Here is a 10592-nt window from a genome sequence, read left to right as displayed (position 1 = left end):
GTCTGGGTGAGGGGCTGAGGGCCGTTTTCAGGCTGGCCAAGCCCTCCCCCTCCCCCCAACCCCGGCGACGGAAGCTCCCAGCCTCTCCTTTTTTTCTTTTTTTTCTTTTTTTTTATTCTGGGATTTATTTACCTTCTGTAATTGAAACTTTGTAGCCTTGAGAGGAGCTTAGAGCCAGCCAGGGTGGGAGGGAGGGAAGCTTGGCTTCCTCTATTGCCAGGGACAACCAAGCCTCCTGCTTGCTCCAGCTCCGTGGCTGCCGGCCGCCATCTTGGTTGGGTTAATTTGCATATAGTTGCTCTGATTGGCTGGTGGGCATGGCTTAAGGTGTAGCAAAGGTACGGTCATTTTGCACGTTTGTCTTTTATTAGTGTAGATTGGTTTCAGAGAGGAAGGGAGAGGGAGACAGAGATAGAAGCATCAATGATGAGAGAGAATCATTGATCGGCTGCCTCCTGCATGTCCCCTCCTGGGGTTCGAGCCCACAACCTGGCCATGTACCCTTGACCGGAATTGAACCTGGTACCCTTCAGTCTGCAGGCCAACGCTCTATCCACTGAGCCAAACCAGCTAGGGCTGGCCAGTCACTTTCTACGTTTTAATTTGTTATATTAGAAACACTCTTGCCTAGTAGCATCTTATACATACCTTTGCTCGGTTTCCCAGGCGTCTTCTTGGACTAAATTCCTGGACTTAGTATTATATTTGTCTGGTCATATTGGCATGTTAGCCTAGACCTAGATTATAGTAAACGAGTGGAAATGTTCCTGTTTCTCTCAAGAAATAAAGGCATTAATTTCCTTGCTATTCAGGAGCCCTGTAAAGAGACAGGTCTTCCCCTCTCCCGAGGTTGGCATAGGGCAGCCTGTGGAAAGCGGGCACGGGGAGGGCACACAGCATTGGCCTGTGGGGGTTCCATTTTGGCTGCTGGGATGTACAGGGTGGGAGGGAAAGAGAAGTAGAGGTACTTCCTGGGGCCTGCCCCTTGCCTGGAGGACAAGGCATGATGGGAGGCGCCCGCCGGCACAGGACTCTGGCCTAGTTACTCTCACCCATGGGCTCTTCCCTGAGTCCCCCCATGACCCTTTGCCTCCCACATCCCAAAGACCTCCCTGGGTCTGGAGTGGCGGCATCCTCTCCCCTGTCAGACAATTTCAGCTCTGTGCCCAGGTCCTGGGCAGGCGAGTGGAGTCTCGAATTAGGCACACGTGGTGGCCTGTTGGCTGCTTTTGAGTGTCCTGGTTCATGCTCTGGTCTCCTCATGCAGGCTGGGCCCCCTTGGGCATAGGTGTCTACCCAGGATGAGTGGACAGATCTACAGTCAGTCCCCCCACTCCCTACCCTCCACCCCATGTCTGGCTCCATGTGCACTTGCAGGAGTGCTGGCCTGGCCTACTCTCGGTGTCTCTTCTCCCGCAGGCATTTGGACAGGTACACACGAACCACAGGAAGGTGGCCGCGGATGGTGAGAGCCGGGAGGAGAGTCTGATCCAGGAGTCGGCCTCCAAGGAGCAGTACTATGAGCGGAAGGTGCTGGAGCTGCAGACGGAGCTGAAGCAGCTGCGCAACGTGCTCACCAATGCTCAGTCGGAGGGCGAGCGCCTGGCCTCGGTGGCACAGGAGCTGAAGGAGGTACCTCGGGCTGGGCATGGGCAGGCTGCTCCCTGGTGAGGAGGCAGCCCCGGAGTGCGGTCACACCCCCAGTTGTCCCATCGGCTCAGCCCCAGCCTCATGTGGTTCAGCCAGTAAGTGTCCTGGCTCTGCTTGAGCTGTGCATCCTGGTCTCAGGACAGCTCGTTCCTCAGATGAAAGTGGGACTAGAGCGTCCCTGCCATCTTGTGACGAAGAAGTCAGAAGGGGGTCACTGCAGATGGCACCCAGGACCAAGCTCGACCCTGATAGGACCTGGCCGTGAGAGGCGTGGCTGAGTGGAAAGCGGAGGGCAAGTGGCCAGGTGGGCCACTGACTTCTAAACAGAGCTGGACAGGGACGCGGGTCAGCTGGGAGTCTGAGCTGCAGCCCTACCCGTGGCCGTGGGCCTCCTCAGAGCCCCAGGTGCTCAGGAAGAGCAAAGGGCTTGTCTGGGCCGCCGAGAGGCCCAGACTGTTTCCTGGGAGGGTAGTGACAGGCAGGCATACAGCTCTTAGACATGAGGGTCCCACAGGATTCAGAGGGAACACTGGCAAAGTTTGGGACAGAGCCCAGGGCCAGCCTCAATGACCTCTGACCCAAATGAACCAGCCCTTCCCCCTCTGGTTCATGTGCGTCTGAGGGCTTTGCGGCCTGTGAGCCTAGGAGCTTGGCTGAGATCTGGAGGTGGGCAGCCCTGGCGGCCTGGAACTGGAGTGTGTGACCCCATTTCCTCCCACAGGATGGCCCTGGTCCAGGTGGGGAGGGGGGCTGTTAGGGTGGGAAATGGACCTCCTCAGGCCCGCGTTCGTTCTGCCTCCTCCCTCTTCCAGAGGCGCCTCTCCTGGGCTGTGAGGAGAGTGCTGGGACCTGCTGACTCCGGGCTTTGGGTGCCAGGAAGCGAGCTCAGCCAGTCCCACAGGTCTGGTGGGGCCGGGATCCCTGCTCTTCCTGTCAGTGCTTCAGGAGAAAGCCTGCCGATCCCCACACACCCTCAGCCGCCTCTTTCTCCCGAGGCACATCCTTATCCCCGAAGTCTCTGTGGGGCAGGCCACATGGAGCCGTTTGGTTCCTGGTGGGGAGGAAGCTCCCTCCTGCCACCAGCTTGGACCAAGTCCTGGTCAGTCCCTTCCATTGCTAGCTCCATTCGTATCCTGCTCCCAGCCCTCCCCTGCTCCCAGCCCTCCCCTGCTCCCAGCCCTCCCCTGCTCCCAGCCCTCCCCTGCTCCCAGCCCTCCCCTGCTCCCAGCCCTCCCCTGCTCCCAGCCCTCCCCTGCTCCCAGCCCTCCCCTGCTCCCAGCCCTCCCCTGCTCCCAGCCCTCCCCTGCTCCCAGCCCTCCCCTGCTCCCAGCCCTCCCCTGCTCCCAGCCCTCCCCTGCTCCCAGCCCTCCCCTGCTCCCAGCCCTCCCCTGCTCCCAGCCCTCCCCTGCTCCCAGCCCTCCCCTGCTCCCAGCCCTCCCCTGCTCCCAGCCCTCCCCTGCTCCCAGCCCTCCCCTGCTCCCAGCCCTCCCCTGCTCCCAGCCCTCCCCTGCTCCCAGCCCTCCCCTGCTCCCAGCCCTCCCCTGCTCCCAGCCGCTCCAGGCCTCCCCTGCTCCAGCCCTCCCCAGCTCCCAGCCCTCCCCAGCTCCAGGCCTCCCCTGCTCCAGCCCTCCCCAGCTCCAGCCCTCCCCTGCTCCCAGCCTTCCCCTGCTCCAGGCCTCCCCTGCTCCCAGCCCTCCCCAGCTCCCAGCACATCCTTATCCCCGAAGTCTCTGTGGGGCAGGCCACATGGAGCCGTTTGGTTCCTGGTGGGGAGGAAGCTCCCTCCTGCCACCAGCTTGGACCAAGTCCTGGTCAGTCCCTTCCATTGCTAGCTCCATTCGTATCCTGCTCCCAGCCCTCCCCTGCTCCCAGCCCTCCCCTGCTCCCAGCCCTCCCCTGCTCCCAGCCCTCCCCTGCTCCCAGCCCTCCCCTGCTCCCAGCCCTCCCCTGCTCCCAGCCCTCCCCTGCTCCCAGCCCTCCCCTGCTCCCAGCCCTCCCCTGCTCCCAGCCCTCCCCTGCTCCCAGCCCTCCCCTGCTCCCAGCCCTCCCCTGCTCCCAGCCCTCCCCTACCGCTACTGCCCAAGCTGCTATGCCAAGCTCTGTGCCTCTGGCATGGCCAATCCCCTCCTGCACGAGGCTTGTGCCAAGGCTCAGGCCTGGCTGAGGAGCCTGGATCATGAGGACACATCACCAAGCACTGTCCCCACTGAACACTAACCTGTAGCTGCTTCAGGATAACCCAGTTGCACAGGCCTTGCGGGTCACCCCATGTGATGCCCCTTTCACGAGGAGGGTATCTGTTCCTCCGTGCCCAGCCCTGACCTATGTCCAGTGACTGATGAGTCAGCCTGTCCATCCTCCTTATGACAACTGGCTTAGGTGTTTGTACCCCTCATGTCCCCCTAACCCAGGAGACCCTGTGGTCTATGGTCCTGACCTCTGAATGATATGTAGACAGGCCAGCTAGCTTCTGTCCTGGGACGTGGCTTTGAACTCCATTTTGTAGGTAGAGAAGTAGAGTCCCAGGAGGCCAATAGGTCTGCAGCTGCTGGAGGCAGAGCGAGGCCCTGTGCATATGCCGGACATGGCCCTTGAGAAGCAGGACTGCTGTTGGGCGAGGGGTCAGCCTCATCTACCAAGCGGGGGCCCTTGGTGGCCTTCCTGTCCTGATGGGCCCTTACCCCCCGGCCTTCCTGTCCTGGTGGGCCCTTACCCCCCGGCCTTCCTGTCCTGGTGGGTCCTTACCACCCGGCCTTCCTGTCCTGGTGGGCCCTTACCCCCCGGCCTTCCTGTCCTGGGCCCTTATTACCCCCTGGCCTTCCTGTCCTGATGGGCCCTTACCCCCCGGCCTTCCTGTCCTGGTGGGTCCTTACCCCCCGGCCTTCCTGTCCTGGTGGGTCCTTACCCCCCGGCCTTCCTGTCCTGGTGGGTCCTTACCCCCCGGCCTTCCTGTCCTGGTGGGTCCTTACCCCCCGGCCTTCCTGTCCTGGTGGGTCCTTACCCCCCGGCCTTCCTGTCCTGGTGGGTCCTTACCCCCCGGCCTTCCTGTCCTGGTGGGTCCTTACCCCCCGGCCTTCCTGTCCTGGTGGGTCCTTACCCCCCGGCCTTCCTGTCCTGGTGGGTCCTTACCCCCCGGCCTTCCTGTCCTGGTGGGTCCTTACCCCCCGGCCTTCCTGTCCTGGTGGGTCCTTACCCCCCGGCCTTCCTGTCCTGGTGGGCCCTTACCCCCCAGCCTTCCTGTCCTAGTGGGCCCTTACCCCCCGGCCTTCCTGTCCTGGTGGGCCCTTCCCCCCCGGCCTTCCTGTCCTGGTGGGTCCTTACCCCCTGGCCTTCCTGTCCTGATGGGTCCTTACCCCCTGGTGTTGCTGTCCATCCCGCGCCTCCGCCAGCTCCTTGGCCGTCCTGGTGGTATGGACGTGGCTGTCCATGGCCTCCCACTGGGTGTCTGCACCTTCAACTCTCCCTCGTGAGGACACTGGTCATGGGATGGGGCCTACCCTAATCCCCACGGCCTCCTCCTGTTCACTTGATTATTTCTTCGATTTCACAGGTTCTAGGGATTAGCTTTTCAGCATATTTTGAACACATTGAAACCCTCTGGTCTTCAAATTCATATCCTTCCCACATACAAAATTCATTCACCCCATCCTAACCTAAAGTGTTAACCTGTTCCAGCTTCAACTCTAAGTCCCAGATCGAAGCTAATCCCTCCGAGTCAGGGGTGGAGAGACTCGACAGTCCATCCTGGGGTAAAACTCCCAGTGCACACTGCCTCCTTCCAGAAATCAGGGAGGGGCAGAGACACACTCATTCCAAGAGGGAAGGCGTGGAAGGAATAAGCGCCCGGGTCCCAGCAAGTCCTGTCCTTGTGGCGGAAGGCGCACTGGGCGTCAAGGCCCGAGAACAGGCCTGGGCTCCGTGCTCTGCGGCTCCAGGCCAGCCGTGGGCGGGGCCACACCCTTGTGCTCTCTCCAAAACACTCTAATAACTTTTGCAGTAAGGACAGGCTGGTAATTTCCTAAATCTTCAGATTCTGGGTGAGTTTTGCTTACCAGTTCTTAATTCCTCTCTCCTTTTACCAGGAGAAACCAGCTGCACCTCCAACAGGCACTGCCTAGACTTCTTAGCCAAGTGTCACGTTCCTTGCTTACTAGCTCTCCACGCAGCACGCAGCTCAGCCAGGCTCGCTGCTTCTCCAGGGGCCTCCCCCGCCCCCGGGCCCCTTTGACCCCATCACACCCCTCTCTACATGCACTTCCTGAGACCAGGAGCTTTCTCCGCGCCTCCCCAGAATCCCACACCATGGTAGTTCTGCCAAGCCTCGGGCAGTCTGGCCTTTTCCTGTCACGCTCAGAACGCCCCGTGGCCACGTGCACGTCCAGGTGTTTGTTACAGCAGCACTCTGTCCTGGTAGCAAGCCTGTATTCGCTTTCTTGGACAAGTTGGCACAAAACACTAGCTTAAAGGCAGAAGCTTATGCTCTTCAATTTCCTGTCTGAAATGAAGGTGCCAGCAGGGCTTTCCCCCTGCGGGGCCTCCTGCCTGGTGGTGACCGCCTTGGCATGCCTGTCCTGTGGCCGCGCTGTTCCCATCTCTGCCTCAGTGGTCACCTCTCCTGTGTGGACTTCATGGCTCAGGGCTGGGACTCGGGCTGTGGGACTCCCGCACAGGCGGCACCCTGGCCGTGCTGCGGGCATAGCTTCTGTGGCAGCACAACACCCCCCACCCCACCCGTCCCCCACCTCTGGCCTTCTTTGGGGGTCACCTGGGGGCGCTTCAGCTGCAGTGAGTCCCCAGCACAGCTGGTGCTCAGCAGTGAAGGGAGGGGGCGAGTCCCTTGCTGGCCAAGCCCAGCACAGTGCCTGTGGAGACGGGCAGGTGCCACACATTGTCCAGGCCCATGGAGACTGAAAGCAGGCGTTGGTTGCTAATGGCCGTGTGGTTCCTTTTAGGGCGATGAAATGCCCTGGCACTGGGTAGTGGTGCTCTGAGTCAGCGGCCCGCTGATTCGTACACTTTCCGTGGGCGATCCTTTGGGTGTGTGAATTTCACCTCCATGAAGAACAGGTGACCCTGTGAAGGAAGTCTGTGCGGATTTAGCTCAGCACAGGTGTCCGCTTGAGGGGAGATGCTTAGTTTTAAATAAAGCCCGTTGACAGGGACAGGGACAGAATTTGCTCATGGCCAACCCTTCCTTGGCCCAGTCTCCCCACACTGAACGGGCAGGTGCCCACGCAGGTGTGTCTGCCGAGGGTAGGCTGGACTGAAGGGGAGGGGCACCCAGTCCTCTTCACAAAGCCAGTGCCTAGCCCACATTCTGATGTTAGTGGTGAGGGCTCACAGAGAAGCAGATGAATGGGTGTGTGAGAGAGAGACGTGTGCGTGAGTGATGGGGAGGGTGTGTGAGATGGAGGGTGTGCGCGTGAGACAGGGTGTATATCATGGAAAGTATGAGTGAGACGGTGAGTGCGTGAGATGGCGCGTGTGCGTGTATATGTCATGGAGGGTGTGCGCACGAGATGGAGGGTGTGTGCGTGTATGTCATGGAGGGTGTGTGCATGAGATGGAGCATGTGTGTGTGTGTGCACGCAGAGAATCACGTAAGGAATTGGTTCCCAGGACTATAGGGCCTGGCAGCCCCAGCTTCGCAGGGGGGCAGCTGGTGAGCACTCTGGGGAGAGTCCATGTTGTAGCTCTATCCGAAGGCCACCTGGGGGCAGCATTCTCTTTCTGAGAGTTCTGGAGTTTTTTTGTTTCTGTTTTTTTAAGGCCTTCGACTGATTGGTGAGGCCCACTCACACAGTGGAGGGTCATCTGCTTTACTCATGGTTGGCTAATTTCAGTGTCAATCTCATCGAAAGATCCCGGACATCTAGGCTGGTGTTTGAGCAAATATCTGGATGCTGGGGCCGCACTCAGTTGGCACTGAAACCCACTGCCCCGTCGTCGGGTGTCAGTGCGAGGCCCAGAGGCGAGGTTGCATGCGCACCCGGCTGGGACTCCCAGCTGCCTCCCCAGGTAAATGGAAGCGAGCCCGTGTGGTCCCTCATGGAAGTGGCCACTCACACTGCCGTCATGCTTCGTTTTGCTTGTTTGCCAGGAGCTTTGCTCTGTGGGGCCAGGCCTTTTCTCCAGGCAGTTCCCTGGTGTTGACTCCCGGCATCCACCTCCCGGGCCCATCTACAGAGTTTGCGCCCTTCCATTTGCTAGCGGTCTTGGGAGCTATACGTGATGATCCCTCCTCTGTGGCTTTTCTTTGCTCTTTTTTTAAATTTAAATCTACTTCATTTAATAATATCACGTTGCTGTTTGTGTGTGCCTGCATGGAATTTGGAATCGTGTCTGCACTGGGTGCATGGATGCCATCACAAGGACCCTCCGTGCCCGCGGAGAGGCCCGTGCACTGGGAGAGGACAGAGCAAGCTGTGGGCCCAGCAGGTGCCTCGGCCCAGGTGCGGCGGCATTGGCTGGGGCACCAGATCTTTGCAGATCTACAGGGAGGCCACTTGGAGCGACAGGGGAGGTGAGGGGAGATAGTGTGTCTAGGGGTCAGTTATGTCCCCAGGGACACTGGCTCTGTCTGGAGACAGTTTCAGTTGCTTCCACAGGGGAGGCTGCATTTGGTGGGCAGGGGTCAGGGAACTGCTAAAGGTCCTGCAGCGTAAAGGTGACCCCAGGATGTCGCAGAGTCTGGGGCCAAGGGACCAGGTTCTGGGACATGGTACACACGGCAGCCTCTCCCTGCAGGACATCTGAATCCTCAAGGCAACCTGAAGGCAGGAACTATTTTTTAACAGGTTCATAGAGATAATTTACATCCTTACAACTCACCCATTTAACCCTTTGAGTGCCAACCAATATCCTAGGAACTATGCTAAAATTGCCAAGGCATTTTTGCTGATTTTACAGCAGTTTAGGAAAATTATGAATCGCAAGTAAATGAAGTTATATATTCAATATCTTCCACAAAATCGTCATCTTCACAGCAAGAATTGACATATTTAGCAATATCATCATCACTAATAAAAGCGGACTTAGAACTGGACACTGCAGGAGGAGCGTGATAGCGCTCCCGGCACTTTTGGCGAAAGACAGGAGGAGCGTGATCGCGCTCCCTGGCACTCTAGGGGTTAAAGTGTACAAGTCAGTGGGCTTTAGTATATTCACAGATTATGCACCATCTCAAATCAGCTTTAAAACATTTCATCATTCCAGAAAGAAGCCCCATTAGCAGACACTGCCCATCCCCCCCAAACCGATCTCCCCCTGCCCCCTACAGCCATTCACCTACTTTCCATCTCTGGTTTTGCCTCTTCTGGACATTTCATTTATGCGGAATCATACAATACATGACCTGTTGTGTCTGGATTCTTTCCCTCGTGATAATGTTTTCATTCGGGTTGTGGCATTGTGTCAATTGTATGAATGTTTTAAAATGTTTTTATTGGTTTTAGAGAGAGATTGATCTGTTGGCTCCTGCACGCATCCAGACTGGGGATTGAACCCGAGTCTGGGCCTGTGCCCTGACCTGGAATCAAACTGCACAGGACGACACTTACCCAACTGAGCCACACTGGCCCGGGCCCACATATGCTTCTCTGTTCTTCAGTCTGTGCTTTCGTTTCTCTGGGGTGCAGCCAAGGAACAGCATTGCCAGGGCAGGTGGAATTGCTGAGCTGTTCCCACAGGCTACACCACTGTAACCCATTTTACAGATGAAGAAATCAAGGGTCAGAGCCCTTCGCTGTTCACCCCTCACCCTGCCCAGGGCCCCTGCTCCCCTGCAGGCAGCCACACTTGGCCTGACTGCGCCAAGCCCCCCAAACCCCAGGGGTGGCAGGGCCAGCTGGGCAGGCTGCTCACACCCGCCTTCCTCCCGGCAGATCAATCAGAACGTGGAGCTTCAGCGGGGCCGCCTCCGGGATGACATCAAGGAGTACAAGTTCCGGGAGGCCCGCCTGCTGCAGGACTACTCGGAGCTGGAGGAGGAGAACATCAGCCTGCAGAAGCAGGTGTCTGTGCTCAGGCAGAACCAGGCAAGTGGCTGGCTGGGGTTAGCTCTGGGCCGTGACCCTCACACCCCCTCATTCTGCCATTTTGCGTTGTCAGAAGGCTGACCAGGAGTGTGGTGCAGGGTCTGGCCCCCCCACAACCGTAAGAACGGGGCCTCTGGCTTCAGTGTTGGCTGACCATGGCCTGGCTGAGGCCTCCTGGCCAGCAGAAATGGGAGATGCAGGAGCGATGAAGAGGTGACACCAAAAATCTTCAGAGGCTGGGTATCCAGCTTAGTCCCCTCCGGGGTGCTGGCGGGAAGCCCACGATGTCCCCTTGCCCTGTGGTGCCTGGGAGGTGTCGGCCTGCGCATCCCTCCTGCTGTCTCAGGTGCCAGCCCCCTGTGATCCTTTGTGGTCCCGGCCTTGAGGGACCCTCTGGGTGAAGCCAGGGTCTACCTTGAGGAGCAGTGGGGATGTTCGAGCCATCATCTGTCCTCAGTAACTCAGCAACGGGTGAGACGAGGAGGCTCATCTTCCCCTGTGACCGGCCAACCAGGTGGTCCTGGCCCGAGGGTCTCAGTGCTCTCCCTGGCACCTGCTTCTCTCAGCCAGCGCCACAGCTCCACAGTGGGCACTGAGGGGCCTCCTCCCCCAGTGGGAATTCTGCAGAGGGAAGTGTGGGCCACGTGCTTAGCCCAACAACAGAACCTCGGTGTTTGCAAAAGCCAGCAGAGAGCACACTTCTCCCCAAGAACGCAGCACAGAGCTCCGCCTCTGGCCGCACAAGGGCCCCGAGGAGAGGGAGACCTCGCCTCCAGCCTGAGCAGCATGTGGTGGAGCCCAGCTCCATCCTAGGCATGTCCTCTGGGCTTCGGCCATCCGAGATGCGCTCACTGCTGCCTCTCAGTGGGTTCCTTACATTTTTCTTTTCTTTTTTTATTGTCTAAG

At 58.8% G+C, this 10592-nt stretch overlaps 1 protein-coding gene across 1 annotated transcript in view; it reads left to right on the top strand.

Moving 5' to 3' along the window:
* BICD2 (bicaudal D homolog 2 (Drosophila)) overlaps nt 1–10592 on the top strand; it is a 52633-nt gene that overhangs the window by 33585 nt on the left and 8456 nt on the right. Inside the window, exons 2-3 of the mRNA XM_014529503.1 lie at nt 1314–1632; nt 9534–9686. Coding sequence (XP_014384989.1) covers nt 1314–1632; nt 9534–9686 — 472 coding nt within the window. The remainder of the gene's footprint in view (nt 1–1313; nt 1633–9533; nt 9687–10592) is intronic.

Source organism: Myotis brandtii, unplaced genomic scaffold (assembly GCF_000412655.1).
Source record: "Myotis brandtii unplaced genomic scaffold, ASM41265v1 scaffold684, whole genome shotgun sequence".
Lineage (NCBI taxonomy): Eukaryota > Metazoa > Chordata > Mammalia > Chiroptera > Vespertilionidae > Myotis > Myotis brandtii.
This window is presented reverse-complemented; position numbering and strand designations above follow the sequence as displayed.